At 34.6% G+C, this 19566-nt stretch overlaps 1 protein-coding gene across 1 annotated transcript in view; it reads left to right on the top strand.

Annotated features, from left to right (window-relative positions):
• LOC118172970 (transcription initiation factor TFIID subunit 4-like) overlaps positions 1-19566 on the top strand; it is a 142851-nt gene that overhangs the window by 38920 nt on the left and 84365 nt on the right. Inside the window, exon 10 of the mRNA XM_035337171.1 lies at positions 3989-4158. Within this exon, the coding sequence (XP_035193062.1) occupies positions 3989-4158 (170 nt within the window). The remainder of the gene's footprint in view (positions 1-3988; positions 4159-19566) is intronic.

Here is a 19566-nt window from a genome sequence, read left to right as displayed (position 1 = left end):
CTCTTGGGAAAGATAGAAAGCTACTGCAGGTATTAAATGGATAGCTTCAAAGATTTCATTTCCGAATGGCACCGTAAGATTTAAGTTGCTTTATTTTTCCAAATAAATGTTTCAAGCTCTAAGATGAGCATGTATTTTTCCACATTTGAAAAAAAAAAAAAAGAAAAAAAAAGGGGGGGGGAAGAAAAAGGGCTGATTGCAAATTTTGCGTGTCATTCCTTTTTGCTTATCAGTGGTAATATCCAACACAGACCTTGTGGGTGAATCCTACAACAAAGCAGGATTAGGGAGAAATCTCAGATTTAAACCTTTGAAAGTCAGTAAACACTATATTAATTGCACTATTTTAAAATGTAATACAGTAGCTGCTATTGCTGTAATTTCAAGTGAGTTTGCATTCAACATTTTAGTTGAGCTCTGATCTTGTGAGGCACAGAATTTGTAAACTTAGTGTCTTGCCACGTGTATATATACTTTCCTTAAGAACATGAAATTTCACTTTTGAGAGAGAGGGGAATCAGTGGTGCTATGGTGTCTCAGTTGTCTTACATATTCTTGTAGCTTCTTGGGAGCAGCCCAGTATTGCAGACTGGGACATTTTGGGCTCAAATCTTAAAAATGCATGAAAAGGAAAGTAGTATGCAATCATGCAATTAAGATTTGTTTATAACGAAAATGCTACCAGACTTTTGTAATGGCTTGTCTTAATTTAAACAAAATCTTTGAAGTATGTTACAGACAACTGTGCAAATGCTTCATTTTTTTTCCTGAACATTATTTTCAAATAAGCATTTTTTTTTGTAGTTGCATGAGTGTTTTTAATCAAGAGAGAGGAGGAGTTAAAAGAAGTTGATATAGGAATTAACTCTTAAACTATTTTAAAACATAGCTTGCATTTGGAAACAACTTGGAAACCCATGCTGCCTACTTAAAAATAATGTACACATTGGGATATTAGATTTATCCAATAAGATTCAGGTTTTAATTCAGTAAGAGATATCTAATATGAGCACGGTTATTTATGCCAGCAAATGTGAAATAGTTAATAGTTAATAATGCTGGGATGAAAAGGGAAAGGCAGTAATCATCCATCTAGCTAACCACTGGATGGCATCTTTGTTCCACAGATTGACTTCTGAAGACTCACTCAACTAGAGTTAAAAGTTGACTTTTATAGGAAATTGTATGGCAAAAATGCCAGCCCTCTTGTATATGTAAATGTGTGTTTAAGTATCCAAAACCACGCTCTCTTTTGTGTTCCTCAAAGTTAAAAAGGATACTGAGAGAGATTTTGTCATCAGACTGGAAAATCTGTAGTCCCAACTACAATTAAAACATTTCATATCTATTTTCTTTCCAATGTAAAAGAAAAATAGATGTACTCGGCAGTAGTAAATTGTTGATGTAATATGGCAGGGAATTATTCTTTCCAGGAATTACAGTGATGGTCTTATAAATACATGCTATTGCACTGCTTTTGATAACTTCAACAAATTTTATTTTGTTCCCAAAGAAAAAAAAGTTTTATTTCAGACAATATTTTTTATGTGCACCATGGCTGCAGATCTATGCTCAAAATAAAGTGAAAAATTAGAATAGCTAAAATACTGAGCAGGAGGAGGATAAAAGGTGGATTGTATTTTCTCCATTAACTAAAAGTACAGATAAAAAGTATAAACTTCCGTTAATTTTTTTATTCTTTCCATTTTACTCTTTACTGATAATTCATTTTAGCAGAGTTTCATAAGAATGAAGTATTTTAAGAAGTAGAGTAGCTCACGGTGACTTTAGAAAGACGAGTACAATTATTTTTAAGTGCATGTGGCAAAATACCATAGTTATTTTTATGAACGTGGAATAACAACACTACTCTTCTAGCTCTGCATAATAGCACCTTTACAGGAGTTTACTAGGGGAAGAAATAAGCATGATAATCAGTAAAACGAAAAAGAATTCGTAATTGAGACAGCAATGAGAAGTACTTCTATTTTTAGGCTATGAGATGTCAATTAAATATGAACATTGAGTTGATAAAACTGCTCTGGATAGATATTTATAAGGCTTCTCTGGAAACATGTTGATACCCTAAATAGACTGCAGAACTTCAAATTTTTCACTTTGATTGAAGAATAATTACAGAACAGTCATGCAAAAGGACACTGGTTTATTTCCAAAGTTATCGTCTCTTTATGTGAAACTTTATTTTGATCTATTACCAAATTACTGATACTAACTGCTTTGAGTTCATGCCCTTCTTATGCTGCCTACCAAAAAGAAAAGGTAAAACTCCGGAATCTTAAGATAATCAAAGTTTAAAAAAAAAAAAGTTCAGGGAAAAATGAGGTATTTCTTGCTATTACATGACATTTCAGAAGTTTCCATCATTTTTTGAGTTGCAAAAACTCTACAGAATAGCCTGACTTGGGAGCAATACTCAATCCTCTTAACAGCTGACCTTTTTGCTAATGATTACTCAGTGTTGTATAGTGAATAAAGACTACTTTTGTCCTTATTAATTTCAGGGGAACATTGATAGTTCTTATTTGTTTGTGTGTGTTGGAATCACTGATTTCAAATTCTAAATGTTTTTCTTCTGTACTGTTCTTTGAGGTGAAACTTGTCTTGGGTTTTCAAATCACATAAAAAGACTTGTCAGATGACAAGTTTTGGGAGAAGTCAAGAATGCTATCTTGATTTGTATGGATGAGTGGTGAAAGGAGATGAAAGCACCTCAATAACCAGCTCCTGGAAACATGATCTGGAAATAGGGGGGAGTTAATATATTACTTATTGCTAGCCAGATTTATGCACAATGCAGGGAGGATCTGGATTGTGAATTACTAGCTTTCTCTCCTTTCTTTTTTTCTCACGCTTTACTTGTAGCTTTGGTTTTTATGGTAGGCATTAAACTTTTCAGAAGGTGAAAGTGAATATTCTAGGGTGCATAGAAGGGCATATATGTCATTTTTTTAAATAAATCTTTTTAATTAAGCTTTTATTAGTCTGTTTAATGCAGTAGTAGGAGTCTTAAGTTGGATGTACTTGGATCTTTTCCATATATATTCTCAAAGGTTACGTATTTGCTTCTAGAAAACACTGAAATACAGCGTTAGTGTCATATATAGTCTCCTAAACAGGTAGAGCTAAAAACAGATGGTTTGTTTCCACAGTTATAAGGCATACCTAATAGGGGTAGGAGATAACAGATGCTTGGGAGATACAGGTATGATCTGTCTTCTGAAACTCAGTCAATGCTTCCTCAACGTCAATGCTTCCTCAAGCCATTAGGAAGAGTATTGCAGGGAAAACAGTGGCTTGGGAAACGCTGCCGTCATCTTTTCAAATGCAGCTCATTTTTTCTAAACATAGACGGCATGTTCAACTGACTTTTGTACGTTACCAGAGAAAATAGTAGTGTATAGTCAGACCATGCTTGGAAACCAAACTTACCTATATACTACTCATCAGGGTCAAAAAACTCTTCACCAACCAGTGCTGAAAATGGTTTGGTGCTCATTTCGATACGCACTTCTGAAACAGTACAAATTCATGGTTTTGTTTTTAGTGTCTCTGTGTCTTCTGTGTCTTTTTTTTTTTTTTTTTAAATGTATTTTATCATTTCACTCCCAGGTTTCAGCATAAAGAGAATACATGAATGCGTTTTGATCAGTCATTGGTGGTGATGATTATTGCTCTTAGTTTCCTGACCATTCTGCTATCATTGCTATCACGGACTTGCAGATGAAGAAGAGACACCTCTGTCACTCCTTATCTTAGAGACAAAATGTCCTGCTTCTGAGGGCTTCCTAATATATTCAGAGAAAGAGTTATTTCTGAAATGAGAATATTTTGTGTGAGAATTGTGACCCTGGTGGTGGTGCCTCAGATTGGCCCAGACACCAGGCATGATGCGTTTTGGTGAAGCAGTTAACATAGAAAATGTACGTATCACATGCAGAATTATTTCTTATTTCTATTTTCATTATAGAGATGATGATGATATCAATGATGTTGCATCTATGGCCGGTGTTAATCTAAATGAAGAAAGTGCCCGAATTATGGCTACCAACTCTGACTTGGTTGGAACCCAGATACAGTCCTGTAAAGATGAACCTTTTCTTGCTGCTATACCTCTACACAAACGCATACTTGAAATGGGTGAGAAACATCCTCTCCTTTTGATAGCGTTTCCTTTTGTGTTACGTGGTTCTAAGTAACAGAATATGCTTTGCACTTTAGATTGTTAAAAATTGTTTTTTATGCATTTTATTACATAAACTTGTATCCTTAAACTTTCAAGGTTTTTATGATAAAAGTAACTTGGCTACCCCAAACTTAAACTAAAAAATACAAAAAAAAAAGTATACTGCTACTTTTATACTTCATGCTTTCCCCATGGTTTTTATTTCCAAGGATCTCAAAACTCTTTGCAAACATTAATTATTTCTCACAATCCTCCTTCATGTTTTACACATGAGAAGATTGAAACAGAGGGGTAGAGTAAGTAGTTCAGGTCACAGAGGACACCTGTGAATAAGATTTAACGTACTGCTGAAGTTATCTGTCAAGATTTTTTTCCCCATACAAACCAGTAATTCAGTTCCTAACACCTACATCCATTTAAGCTCATAGCGATATCTTAGAGCATTTTTTCAAAAAGGTGTATTTATTTATCCTGACTAAAAGGTGTTTTTATTCACTCTGCCATTTGAAAACAGAAGTTAAAAACTTCAGTAGAAAAAATATGTAGTCAAAATCAGTGATGTTATAAGATTAGTAAGTATGCCTAGAATATATTTTGTATGATATACGTGGTTAATATCCTATTTATGTTCTGGTACCTAAATGTATCTTTTCATCACAATTTTTGGTAATATTTTAAAAATTGTCAAAGTCTTAGGATACAAAGCTCCAAGTGTTTGGTAGCATATATTTATTTATTTTTTTTATTTTATGAACTCTTCTTATGTCAGTAGTTAAATTTATAAAAGTTTTTAGGGAATTAGTTGTCTTTATGATTTTAAAGATATTGTTACAAATCAGCATAGTTTTTTAAGATTTTAGGGTTTTAAGGATACTTCTGAAATGTTATTTGTGTTTATGTTCATTGAATTAATGAAAGCTTTTTTATATTGCAGTTGTAGGCAAGGTTCTTCATTGTCAAGCTTTTCTTTGTATTTTAATTAGGCGCCTTTTAAGTTGAAGCCATTCTAAGAAATGAATCATTTTACATGATTTAGTTATCATGCTGAAATGATACGATGATGGCATTATGTGACGCAGTCTGGGCAAGCATGTGCAACGTTTTGTGAGATGGCTTATTGCCATCTGAGATGGGAAGGCAGAAAGGTTTTGATGAAATTTGATTTAAAATGTGTTGTGAAGGATGCTCACATGATGGTTCATACAGGTGTAAGAAAACAAAAAGGAAACAGAGATGTAAAACTGTTACAAAGAATGGGAAATCAGTAATGAATTTGCCATATAAGCCTTAATGAGCTGTCTGGGTGTAACAATTGCTGCACAACATGGAGCTGTAATTACAAGTGTAGGACTTACAGGAATCTGTACATACTTTAAGAGCCACAGAACCCATCACACTATTCATCACTGCCTTTTGGGGTTTGCTCCTCTGAGGAACAAATCCCTATGGCTCTTTTTGAAGCTTTATTGGCTTTGATAATTGAAATGAAACTTTCAAAGCTTTTAAAAGCAGCTGCAGGGATTTACTTCTCAAAAGCAGTGAATCCAAAAGAGCGGCCACTCCTAGTGATCTCCTGCAGCCACTTTTAGAGCTTTATTTTGGCTTTATATGAAGCCTTTTATAGTTTTGAAAGTGGCTGTGGGGTTCACTAGTGGCTGCTATCTGGGATCTATGGCTCTTGAGGAGAGAATTCCTTCAGCTGATTTTTGAAGTTTTAGAAGCTTGGTTTTCACTGTGTGTGGCCAGATTTGTTGATTGCATGGGACCACACACAAATTTGCTAGTTGTGCTACTGGGCACTTAAAATAACGACATTGTAAGATCACGACAAAACTCAGTCTTGCCATGTGTTGCTATGCCTAGACACACCAGGACTAAGCAAAGGAGGCTGTGACCTTCTCAAGCACATTAGGAAAAGAAAGTATATGTGAGTCCTTATTCTTCTGTTTTTGTTATGTGTGTTGACAAACGAGATAAAATACATTACATCTTCTTCATTTTACCTGAATGTACTTTAAAAAGACCCTATTTCCTACCTTTAAATGTATTCATATTTAATGATCACTTTAGTTTTAGGGCATGTTTTTAACGTTGTAGTAAAAGAGAGATTTGTGGTATGTACAGTATTAGGAAACTGCTCTTCTCTCCTTTCTCAAAAGCTAGATCTTTCAAGTTTTCTGTAATATTAATCTCCTCCTCTCGTTTCTGAGTAAGAGCTCTGTCGAGCAACTCAGTAGTGTTCCCCAAAGGCTGTTTCAGAGATTGTGCTTCCATTCACTAGAGTCAGAATATAAACTGCTAAAGTGAGAGCAGATGCTATTCAGTCTTTGGCAGTAACCACCAGCCAAATGCCTCAAAGTTATAGTGAAAGGTTTCTTAATATATTGTACGTTCTTATCTCTGCTGCTCAACTTGGCAGTGTTATCATCCAAAGTTTATTTTAAATCTAAATGAGTAATATTATTATTGATCCTTTTAAATGGAAGAAGTAACTGAAAGGTAATTCATGCAAAGATATTCATCCACTTCCCACATGCTTCCTTATCCAATTTTGTATCTAGTCATCTTTGGCTGGTAATCATTGCCATTTGTTCATGTAGGAAGACAGTGTTGCGACTGTTTCAAATTCTTCTTTGATGCAAAAACCAAGAGTGGATATTTCTTAGTAGCTAAGGTATTTCTTTTGCTATTCCATACAGGATCATAAACTTTAAACCTTAATCTTTTTGTATGACAGCACAATGAAACATATGCAAAGAGCTCTATGACTGTTGTTTCTCTTATTGGGAAGTCAAGAGGTGGAGATGGATGTTCTTCATGCATGTGCTGATGTGCATATAAATTTTTAAAACTTTTAGGCCTTTCACTCCATAACTAAAAGGGTAATATTCCTTTAAAGGGCAAGATAAGCTAAAAAGTGCTGAAAAATCTGAGCTTTTTCATATGTTTTTCATGGGAAAGAAACAAGAAAAATAACTTTGTACTTGTATTTGTTTCACTTCATTCATAAAGGTGTTTTTTTTGGGGGGGAGGGAGGGTGAGGTAAAAATGCTGTATTGGTTTCATTAGGTTTTAGAAGCTAGTTCTACACATTCTGAGTTTCCACTGTTTACCAAAGGGGGCAACGCCTTAGTCAATAAAACTATATGGCACAGCAAGTTGTTTTAAGAGTGCAGCTTCAGTATGGTTTGTAACAGTGTTGTGAAGATAGAAACTCCTTGACTTGGGAATTACTTGAATTGCAGCATTGTTTCTGAGGCTCAGCAGATGAGAATTAGGCTAAACCGTATTTTATATTTAATATTAGTTAACATTAAACATTAACAGCACATAAGGATGTGATATAAAGGTGACCCTATTCATATGCCTTATAATTAAGACCTTGGAAGGGAACAGATATGAAAGAGAAAGGGGAAAAAATATAAAATATGATTAACAAATAATAACTAGAATTGTGTGTAAGTAAGAGTTGTATACAGTGAGTTGAACAAGAAATATATTAAATTATTAGCCTAATATCTAAATAACAGTCATTAACCGTATTCTTTATCCAACTCTGGTGAAACTGTTCTGGACATTTTGTAGCAGTGCATGTTTGGTACTTTTTTCCTCATTTATTATTGTTTTTAATGGGAAGATGGGTTTTTCATAGCATAATACATTTTTTTGTGTGTACTGAAGCCCTGATGATTATCTCCAATTTCGTCGGTTGTTGGTGTCACTCAGCATGGTACAATGGGATGAAATCTGCTTTTCTTATGCAGGTTACTTTTTAAATTTCCATTCAGGACAATGTTAATGTCCTTTACTCAGAAGCCTTCTTGCTGAGAATTGGTGGTCTCTAAGACTCTGCTAGCTGTTCGAAGAACTTTGCTGTTGATTTTGTGGTCACCAGAGCATGGTATCCTCACAAGATGAGAGTCTGCAGCAGAATATTAATCCCCACAGCTTTGTTTCAGTTTTGATTTCCTCTCCAATGACATGATAGCATTTTGCTTTTCCATGGCTATCCCTAAAATATCACAATAGGTGGAGAATCTTAATCATAAATAAGTGTCTTAAAGCAAGAATAACATAACAAAAGTTTGGCATATTGTATTCCTTGAGTGAGATTGTTTCTTTCTCTTTTTCACTTCACTTTCAGTGTTCTTCACCCAGTTTTTTAACTTCAATTTGTATTGTTAAGGAGTTCTGGCTAAATAGAGTAATTACAAATGTGACTTTCTAAGAAATGTGGGACTGGTTTGGCCATATTGAATCCATTTTAACTGTCCATCTTTTATTTTCAAATTATTTTTACCTAAATGCATGCGATAAAAATGTATTGGAGCATAATTTATGGTATTTTTATTTCACAGTGATTCATAATTATTTTTAAATCTATGCTAGAAAATCAATTTTTCTATAGGATGTTTTTGAGAAATACTGCATTTATGTCTGTTATCTGGCATTGATGTAAATTTCCTTTGAAAAAAAAAGTCTATTATGTTGACAAAATAGCATACACCTCTGACATTATTTAACAGAAAATTAGTCCTGGCTTCTCTTGCTTTGCCCAGATAGATTTTTAGGCAAGACTACATGTAGTCATGCAGGGGATTTATTACGAAACTTGAAAATACACTAATGAATCCAAATGCTCTTAGATCAGAAGTTAAGAGGTCTATAGTCATTCATGAAATGGCTTCAGAGCTGCTTAGCTTTATAGATTTAAATCACTGTCTCTGTCAGCTTAACTGTTGTAGGGTTAAGCTGAACACAATTTATAGATTTACATTTTTGTTATTTTACATACAGGATATTTTTAATTGTCTAACGAAATACTGATCATTGATCTGCTTGATTCGTTCTTCATTCAGTCACATTTGAATTGCATGTCTGCTGTAGAAATGCATGTTAAAACTTAATGAAATAGCTTATCTGTGTTTCTGTATTCTGTAGTACAGTGAATCTACTATATGGCATCTCGATGGCAGTGGAGTTGTATGCATATGTATATATTTTAAATAATTTGAATACTCTGGAGGGCATTTTATATTGCTAAACCACCTAAAAAGTGATTGGAATATCCTTCATGGAACCAGGCCAGTAGATTTCAGAGCTCTGTTAAAAGCATTTGCCACTAGTTTAATAATAGAGGTGTTCTGTCATCTCTCTTTCATCTGTTTGTTTGTCAACAGTTGTATTCATGTTTGAATGAGATCACACTGTACTATTGATGATTGCTCTTTCACATACAGAGCAGTTCTAACATAAAAGTATACTTATTTCTGTGGTTGGTTTACTTCAGAGGGGTTTATAGCTGCTTAGAGTACAGTTGTGGGTTCTGAATTTCTGAGCCATCAGATTGCCTGCAAACATATTTTTGTTTCACTGCACTTTTTGTTGATCTTAGTTGTTTTCATTATTGACTTTTAACTTGTTATCCTTGAGTTGATTTGTCTTCAAACTGAAATATTCCTTTTAATATCAGTTTTTTCCAACAGCATCTTTCTGTCATGATGGCCTCCTTAAATATCTGTGGACATAACTCTCGTGTTTGGAGATAGTTCTAATGTGCAAATTAGCCTATAAAGTGCTTGTTCTCCTTTAGCATAGCATTTTGAAGATGTACGTTATCCTAACAACATACTTTAGTCCAATTGAACTGTACCTAGGCTGTTGTTTTCTGTGATTCTAGATGTTGCTTCTCAGGGAAAAAAAAGTTAGGTATTTTATAACTACAAATCACAAGTTATTGGGTATGCCATTTTTACTACCCATCTATAGCTCCTATGAATTTAAGTATGTCACCTGCAGAGGCACAAGTGTGAAGATGTATCTAAATTCTGGCATCTTAAATAGTAGCTTTCTTAGTGAGTGCAGAGGTTGTTTGTTGTTGTTTTTTATTTCCCACTAGTATAACGCAAGAAATTTGCTATAAATTTTAGATTAGGTGTGCACTGTTCTCATCTTCTTATCAATCCTCACATTTATGATCATTTAGTTTATTATGTTGACATTGGGAAAATAGTTTATTGTATTTAACAGCAAATGTGTTGTTTTGTATTGCAATTTGTTGATTGCTAATGTTATAAAATAAGGCAATTAAATGTTGTTTACATTTATTATTTCCTTTTCAAAAAAGGTGGGAATATGTTCCCATCTTAGTATCAGCAGCAGAGTTGCCAAATAAACATAACCATGAAGTATTTCAGAGGATTGTTAAACTGTATTGTTCTTTCTTTAATAGGTCCATGATTAGACTTTCTATTTTACAAGATGTCCCAACATGTGTTGGAACGGTAACTTGAGTACCACCTGAGAGCTTGGAGTCTGCCTTTCTGTGAAAGGTAAGGCAGCTTCTGTTCAATATTTTTTGTGTATTTCTAAGGTTTTCTTTTTATTACTCTTATTGGTTCTGCAATGCTACAGAATCTGAATTATGTTTTTAGCATGATCACCTCTAAGTGCCAGAACTAATGTTATTTCATCAAACAGTACTTTGTCAAAATAAATTAGTATATGTTCAAACTATGATTAATTATGAAGAAAAGGAAGCTATTTCTTCAATCATAATTTTAAAGGTCTTACTCTAACTGAACTGAGAGCATGATTATACTACTTGCTTCCGCAAATACTGGAGAATTTAAATTTTATTTTCACTGTAATATCATATTTTTCTTATGTGAATGTAGTGGAAAAGCCTTCTTGAAAGGTCTTGCTCTTTCTGGAAGTCAGTTCTGGTCATCAGGGCCTTCCAAAATAAGTTGCTTGGCCTCCAAATAAGTTTGTATCTGGGAATTGGATTACTTAAATTTCTTGGTCTCTGCAAAGGAGAGTTAAATTAGGATCACCATTTCATGGAGATTCATTCTCTACCAGATTCATTCATAAAGTCTGTCTTCTATCTAGAAACAGACTTCTAGTAATAAATATAGGATGTAGAATAAGAACAATAAAAAGAAAACCTTAGAGAACCATTCAATATTGCAATAAAGGTGACTCACATTATCCCTGTAGGCAAACTCCATGCTCTAGAGGTGGTACTAATGTCCCCAAATCTCAACACATGTTGGAACATCTTTGTGGAGGAGGAAGTCATTGATCAGTGAGCTGTATCTTCAAGGATCATTTAAGGGGGAAAAAGTAAAAGGTAATAGTTTCTAAAATGTATTAAAATACTGTTCACTACGTTTATTTGGCAATCCTGCTGCTCATACTAAGGTTGCAATGTTTTTGTTTCTTAAATTATTGAGCTACCTCATAAACTTCACTTTAAACTTTCTTCTCCTTTGAATTATCACTTCAAAATGTTAATGCTCTGTAGATAAGAATGTAACTTTCTATTTTAATACATTGCACTTGTTAGTCTCCAGGCTAGTGAGTCTACTGCATGCAAAGTCCAGATTATAGTATAACTCACCAATTTGACATGTTTATCGGTGGTTATAATATCAAGAATGTTTGACTGTGGTTCAACTAGTTTTGTAGTGTCTGAAGCAAGTCACAGCCAAATGTTGCAAAGTTTTGAAATGGCACAAAGACATTTTACTGGTAACAAAGAGGTATTTGCTGCAAGGAGGTAACTGCATCTCTGGATGTTGTACTGGATGAGGTACCATCTGTTTTTGCAGTAACATAAATATGGAAATCTGATATAAACTATTGTAAAGCACTATTATTGTGACAACATTGAGTTCCCATGTCTGATATGGATTCACTTTGTAGTGGTGGATGATCTGGTAATACACAGATTGAGTATTAATAAATGTGGCACAATGTCCTGATGTTGACAATTTTTCCTCTAGTCCTGGACATAGACAAGCAAAGGTGCTGACATTTTCAAGTTCAGGTTATGGTCTTTGGTCTACCTTTCTGGTATCCTTTATAATTTCCTGTATTCTTTGTGTATATCCTTTCCAGGTGACACACCCATCCTGCCTCCTTCAGGTGAGGCCTCATATTGAACTAGTCTGCCTAGTATCAGCGGACATCTCTCATACCTCTTCAGACATGTCATCTACAAGACTTTTATAGTGCCAGAGATACAGTTTCTTCAGGAAAAAAAAGCCAAGATGTCTGCGTTGTTTACATAAGTTGCTTTAAAAGAGCAGAAGTGTTAGGCAAATTATTCTACTTGGTATCTATTTTAATCCTTACATGGACGTGATTTAGAGTGTGTTCTGTTACTGTGAGGACCATATTACAGTATGCTAGCATCTGTGCTTGTTCTTTCTGACATTCTTTCAATGGTTTTTCCCTATCTCAGTCTCACCTAACAGAGACGTATAATGACATACTTCTCTTACTTAAGCCTAAAGTTCTGTAATTATTTAGTGTCTTTTGAACTTGGGCTTAGACATGGGTAAGAAGCACACTCTTCTAGCCTGTGTAAAAGCAGGTAGGCAATAAGTCCCCAGCTAGCAACTTCTCTATTGTTTTCTCAGGGACTCTTTATTAGTGTCAGTGCCATATTAGTTCTTTCTCATCTGGTCCCCGTAACAATCTCTTTTGATCTGACTCTGTTGTAAGTAACCGAACAAAAGTGCATTGAGGCATGCACTATTATTTATAAAAATAGTGAATGTATTTTCCAGTTCTCTGCAGTCACTTTGTGTTTATTCTTGAATGTTCTTGAATCTCTTTGCACATACTTACAATTTAGTGTTGTGTTTATATTTTGAGAAAACTAAGACCGAAAAAAATATATAACTGTAATCTGTGAAGTCTGATTTGACTTGTTAAGAACTGCACCTATTTCAGTTCCTATCCCCTCCTCTTTTTCACTTGCCTAGCACTGTTCAGTCACGGCAGTACAGGTTATTGGGATCATAGGGTAGGATCTGGATATAGATCACAAGACATCTTTGACCTTCATTCAGCGTAGGTCAAAGCTTTGGTAACTTCAGCATCTTATCTTCTTTTGGGATGAAAGTGATGCGCACATGAAAATGCACAAAGGCAGTCTTAAAGAGGAATTAATAAAAGGGAAGGAATTAAACATTAAAATCAAGGATAATGTGTTTGCTTAGGACATTGAGATTTTGATTTGTTCTGAGAAAAAAAAAAAAAAAAGTACAATACAGTTTGGTTACAGAGCAAGTAAGGAAAAAAATGAATAATGGTTGCTTCCATTCCTTTGGAGTTTACATTCTCTTTCTGTCCTGTCTGATCAAGCTGTCAGGCTTCTTTTCTGTCTGAATATCAAGTAATCTCTTCTGCTTCTAGATGCACTGCTTATATGTTCCTACTTCCCTGATTTGTGGCAACTGCTTCCATTTTCCAAGCCTCTGCTTACCAGTGCATAATATTGTTTGGTGACTAGCTTGATTCTGTTAAAGACAAACCACTAAGGATAATAAAAAGACTCTTTAGGGATGATTAATAGCTGCCTTTCAGCTGTTTAATTATCTAGCTCAGAGACAGAATTTTGGAAACTGGATTGTCTGGTTATATATATTTTAGGTTAAACCTCTTCTCAAATTAGTTCTTTCTTTTTGCCAAAAAGAAAGAAAATGAGTTATGTGTGGGTTCCCAGACTTACACTCTTACTGAGAATTCTTAAAGAACTGAAGGCTTTATTTTTTTTTACACTACGTTCCTCAAAAAACAGTAATCATATAGTAGGGTTGAGGAACGTCTTGAGGATTTCTTTTTCCACTTCATGATTTTTTTGCCCTGCTCCAAATCCCAGTGACTTGCTTAAGAACTTTGAATCCACACAGAAAATAGGATCAAATTTTTTGGCCTTGATTACACATGGATTTTGCATCAGTACAGCTATTCCTCTGACTTTTTTGTGTTAAAATAATTGTGACACCCTAGAAAGGAGCTATTTTCAGTTTTGTCTCATTGACAAAAATCAGGGAGATCAGATGAAATTAAGAGATGAAGTTCAAAACAAGCAAAACAGGATATGTTTTTGCTAGATGATTAGTTAAGTTGTCAACTCTTTGCTTTGTCTTAGGATGTTGCAGGTTCAAAAGATGACTTGAAAAATTGATCAGAAAAAAAATCTGTCTTGAGGTAGTAGAGAGTAAGATAGGATCTCTAGCTTAGAATGGTACTGGACCGTGTATTTTTTCACTTATAATTGGACACATTTATATACTTCTAGCAGCATCTCCCACTACTGCTGTTGGAGAATGGATGCTGGATTATATTACCCAGTATAGCTTTTCTTAACGTTTTATACAATTATATAAATACAAAATATTTATTTTAGTGTAATTTGAACTGAATAAGTTAAATCCACTGTAGTTCCTGAAAAATACTTTATGAGCAATTTTGTACTATGCATCCTCCTGCAGAGACTGAGCCTCAGCTGACTCTTAACTTGGCTAAAATAATTTGGTTGGCATTTACTTGAGAGGAAGCATAAGGCGAAGAGAGTTAAAATTTTTGTAATATTTATTTAGATTTTTTTTTTAATCCATTAAGTTACATGAGAATTGTATGGCTGGTTATGCTTTATTCTGCTGTATCTAGCACTAAAAATGGCTGTGTATTCTGGGGATTTTCATCTGTAACTTGGATTTATTCATGTATTTTTTTTAAAGTAACTGGTATGTCACCAATTTCTAAATTTCACAAATTGCTTCCTGGGGAATCATTTCAAGGTGAGTAGTCCTGAAATGTTAGACCTCAGCCAGTCTTGAGTTCTGAAGAAGACTGTACACTTTTATGCAGAAGTGAGCTCATGAGATAACATTCCTCCTCTCATAGGATAAAAATTCTGTTGTAAACAAGCTTACTGAAGTAATTAATGTGGAATCATCCATTGTTTTGTAAATAACAATTGTGATAAAATGTAGTTCTTTTTACCAAAGTCAACATACATGAAGGTGAACTAGAATATAGTGTTGAACAATATTGGGTACTGGTTTACAAAATTTTTCACATGCCAGTTGAGGTAGTTCAGGGTTGCTTTCGAGCTGGGTTGTATCTTGGCCACCTGCCCTTCACAGAAGGGGTGCTGGTTTGTACCTGCTAGAGGGAATCGTTTACCAAAACTCAAAGCACTTGGCACTGATTCTCTCTAGTTTGGCAGGAAACACTCCCTAGCCTGTGGCTTCCCTAAACATACTCCAGGCTATAGGTTCATCAGAGGCGCCTGCTCAAACTACTTTGGATTTGCTGTTTTTGTGAAGGAGGTTCCTCTTTTCCTCATCCTGTCTCCCAGCACCAGACAGGCTTAGTGCAGCAAATAAACATTTATTAAATTATTTATTCGTTTAGTTAGTAAGACTTACAGTGGAGCTTTTAATTTAAAGGACTGAAAACAAACTCACAGCTAAATTCATGACATTGTTTCTTTTGCCTGGGATCACTAGGTTATCTTATACCTCTAGGAATCTCTAATCCCAGTCATTAGAGCTAGTGATTTGTTGTTTGCAACATCACTCCATTTAATAAGCTTTTCCTTCAGTCCTTCAGTTTTTAATACTTCAAGGTTGTCTGTGGCTCTGGCAGCCCCTCCAGCCTGCCCCAGGGTGTTTTGTACCCAAGCAGCCTCCTCAGTTTCTTCCTTTGTTGTGTTCCAACCCCAACTATCTGGTTTAATGTTTAAGATCAAGTTTTCTCTTTGATAGAATTTGGAATTCAGTAAATTGAGGACACTGCTATGTGGGACATTGGTGTGGTGCTTAGGGACATGGTTTAGTGGGTAGACTTTGGCAGTGCTAGGTTAACGATGACTCAGTCTTAGAGATTTTTTTCCAGCCTAAGTGCATCTATGTCCCCCCTGTTTTCAAGCCCTACCTGACTAGGTTGGTACGAGTAAGTTCAGTAATTGCCATTTTATGGCTCCTTAGGATGCTGAGGGCTCTTTGTACATTATAGTTGTGTCTCCTTTGTGTTTAGGCAGCCTGGTAGTTAAATCTTGTTGCTCGGTGTAGAATGATTGATGACATAGTATTAAACAAAGCACCTATTGCTTTCTGTCGATTTCATGACTTGCTTTTTGTAAAGACCACACATTGTGTGTCTTAGGGCATACAAATATTGCTTGTGTTGTTTTAGATGAGGAACTGCTCACCCTTTCTTCCCTGTTTTTTTCAACTGTTAGCCTTCAGAAGTTTCTGTATAGCATAAGCTTGGACAGTGACTTCTTAATTGATCTCATTGTAGTTAATGATGTGTAATTTTACAGAGATGGAGGTGTTTTAAAACGTTTCACTGTTGACTCCTACAGAAGAACTATAAAATCATCACTTCTCCTTATGCTGTTAAAATGGAGGAAAAGAATTTATTAAAGAAGTTTATCATTTCAATGTTTTGGAAGTTTGCTGCAGATATTTAGGGGGTAGTTTTCCAGTACCTGTTTTTTTCTTGATGGGAAAGAGATCACAGAGGGACAAAGACCTGTAAAACTGTGGTGGCTCTGTTGGGATGAATGAGGAAGGGTGCTTGAGCCTATAATCCCAGGTGCAATCCAAGGCATAGTCAAGTACTTAGGCTCAGGGGTTGGGGTATGGAGGTATTACCAGATGTATCTTTGTTGCTTTCTTGAGATCTGATGCTGTTGAAGGAGGTTAAACAGAAGTTTATAAACAAGTAAAGAATATCCATGATGCAAAGGGAAGTACTTTTGTGGTTTGTTTCCATCTTGCACAGTGCAGGCCAGCTGTCACAGTAGATGAGGCCCAGACCTAAGAAATCTGGTTGCAATTGCAGCTTGGGCCAACATTTAACACAAAGAATTTAAACTTTAAGAAGTTGCTCCTGGATTTAAATGATAGCAGTGAGTGCTTTCTGCAGTTCTGGCTGACCTGTGGTTAAGGGCAAATAGAGTCTAATTATGCTCTCTCCCAGTGTTTGTGTTGAAGGACAAGACAAATTCAAGACCTAAATACATGCTGCTTAACTGTTTAAAACCAGTTCTTCAAGGTTTTTCTGTTTTAAGTGTAAACATAAAGAGGTTTTATACAGGCATTCAATAATTTATCACATCAATAATCAGTCAGACCTAATGTTTTACAAATAATTTTTTTTATCTTTGATCTCAATCCTGTCAGGGCTCTTTAAGGATAAATTATTAAAGTAACTTTTGGATTCTTTGAAAGCCTATCTGAAAAGATAGTATTATTTCCTGCTTCTCGAATAGGACAGTACTCTTCTTATGATTTATTTCAGTTTATTTGATCAATAAAATATAATTAAACTTCTAAAGCACAGCAAAGCCAGTACCTCCCAGATACGTAAGCAGATATCACTCTTCAGAATTTTCACTTCTTGGGACCTTCAAGTTTTCGATGACAGGATTTAGGTGCTTTTATGTCTGTAAAAAACAACCTTGTACTAGTGACACATATGCCAATACCAGAATAATATTGCTGAATGCTTATTCCCTCAAGGTTTTTGGAACTTATATACAAGTTCTAACTTTATAGAAACTATTGCAATATCTCAAACTTTTAAGTAGAATATAGTTTATATGTAACAAAAATATTCCAATACTTACACTTGGTTCATATGCTTTCTCATATACTGTAGAGCTTTATTAAATGCTGACTGAAGCATGGTTTAGTACTAATTATCCCAAACATGTCATTGTGAATTAATATATAGGCGACTTTATTGTGCTGTTCTATAAATGCTTGTCAGATTAGAAATTTGTTCAATTTGGGGGTATTAATTTGTGATTCCTCATATTTTTATATATGATAGTGTGACTCAGCTGACTGCTGTAATAGTAACCCATTCCTCAGAGGAGGGGTTGAGACTGAGTCCTGACACAAATAATAGAAGTGTTCATGCTATCAGTAATCAACTCTTGATGATCTTGTACATTTCTGATATAGTAGAGTTCTGTCAAGAATGCTTGAATGAAGAACACGACCTTAGTTATGCCTTTAAAAATGTAAAAACTCCAATCCAAGTGAAGAGATTGGTTAAAATTATAGCTTGGAGCATTGCTTTGCTTCAGCTCCATTTTTGTTATCATACTTGATGATGTTTTTTATCATAGCTCTAGGAAAAGTTCGGAATTACATTGCTGAAGTCATTTTCAAGGTTTGAGGATTATGCTTTTTGTTAAAAATGTTTAACAAATGTATTATTTAAAAGCATGCAACTTTTTTTCAAACTATGCATTTCCTGATGTTTTAAGTGTGCAGCGCTGTAATGCTTGAGAATGCCGAATTCAGGTTGCAAAGCTCCAAGTTAAGATGTCCATGTTATTAACCTTAAAGCATATTAAGGAGAACAGGCACAAAAGTCTGGGGAACAATTATGTTAATTTATGCTTATTTCTTTATTTAAAAAATGGGCACAGCTGTCTGTTGATAGAAATTATTTTAGTTAATTCTTAGTTTAATCGTAATAGTTATTTCTTTTTTTTAATCTTAATTTTCTCTTTGGATTTTTTGTGTCTGTATGAATGTAAGTATATATATTATGACTACTTTTGCGATGACCAGATAGAGCATCTAAGACCAGGATCTAGGATGCTGGGACCTAAAAAATATCTGTAGTCAAAGCCACTGTCCAGTGATGTCATTAGAAAGATAAACTATTTCTAAGTTTTTTTGTGTGTTTTATGATGTAATTAATATCTATATATAAACAACTGCATATACACATTTCTTAAAACTGTAAATTATATTTCTTTTCCCCTATCATAATTAGTTTAGTTATTTCTCATTGTGATATTTTAATGGGCTGAGTAAATGTTAATCTTGTGAAGCAAAAAGAAAACTTTCTGAATTAAAATTGGAAAAAATTATTACACACACTAGGAAACTGTCTTTGGAATTTCCTCTTTGAGATCAGCATTATTTTCCTTTGAAGGCAGACAGATATCCAGTATGCTTTGTATAAATGGGAGTGAATGAAGCTCAGGAAGAGATATATGATGAAGGAAAAGATACTAAACCTTCAATATAGAAACATATACAAATTATCAGTTTCCAGCCCTTTGCTTGGAATCAGTTTCTGTTTCTTGCCATTTTCTGTGCTTTATGAGATGGTGTCTTACTGCTACTTTTGCTGCTTTAATTATAGTTGGCTTTAAGAATCTAGTGAAATAGCAGAAAAAAAGAAAAAACAAACCTATAAAAAAGAAGTCTCTTAACAATGTTATCAGAACTTCTCTTTGGTCAGAAAATCAATAAGGCAGTATGCATGAACGTTTATGAGAGTATTTCTAGGCCAACCTTTCCAAGTATAGATGAAACTGTTGTTTCAGGAGTATATTGGTAATTTTCCCATCTTTGCTCCAAGTACAATCCAGGTATTTAAGTAGTGTGCCAAATCTTCATGTAGTATGCAGCTTTGGAATGTACCCTGCTTCTGATGTCCTATGCTAACAGGACTTTGACTAATATAATTTAGAGCAGGGAAGACATGAGACTTCCACACATGATGAATGTTTTGGATGA

This window comes from Oxyura jamaicensis, chromosome 11 (assembly GCF_011077185.1).
Source record: "Oxyura jamaicensis isolate SHBP4307 breed ruddy duck chromosome 11, BPBGC_Ojam_1.0, whole genome shotgun sequence".
Taxonomy (NCBI): Eukaryota; Metazoa; Chordata; class Aves; order Anseriformes; family Anatidae; genus Oxyura; species Oxyura jamaicensis.
The sequence above is the reverse complement of the archived record's forward strand: the minus strand, read 5'-3'. Positions and strand labels throughout refer to the sequence as shown.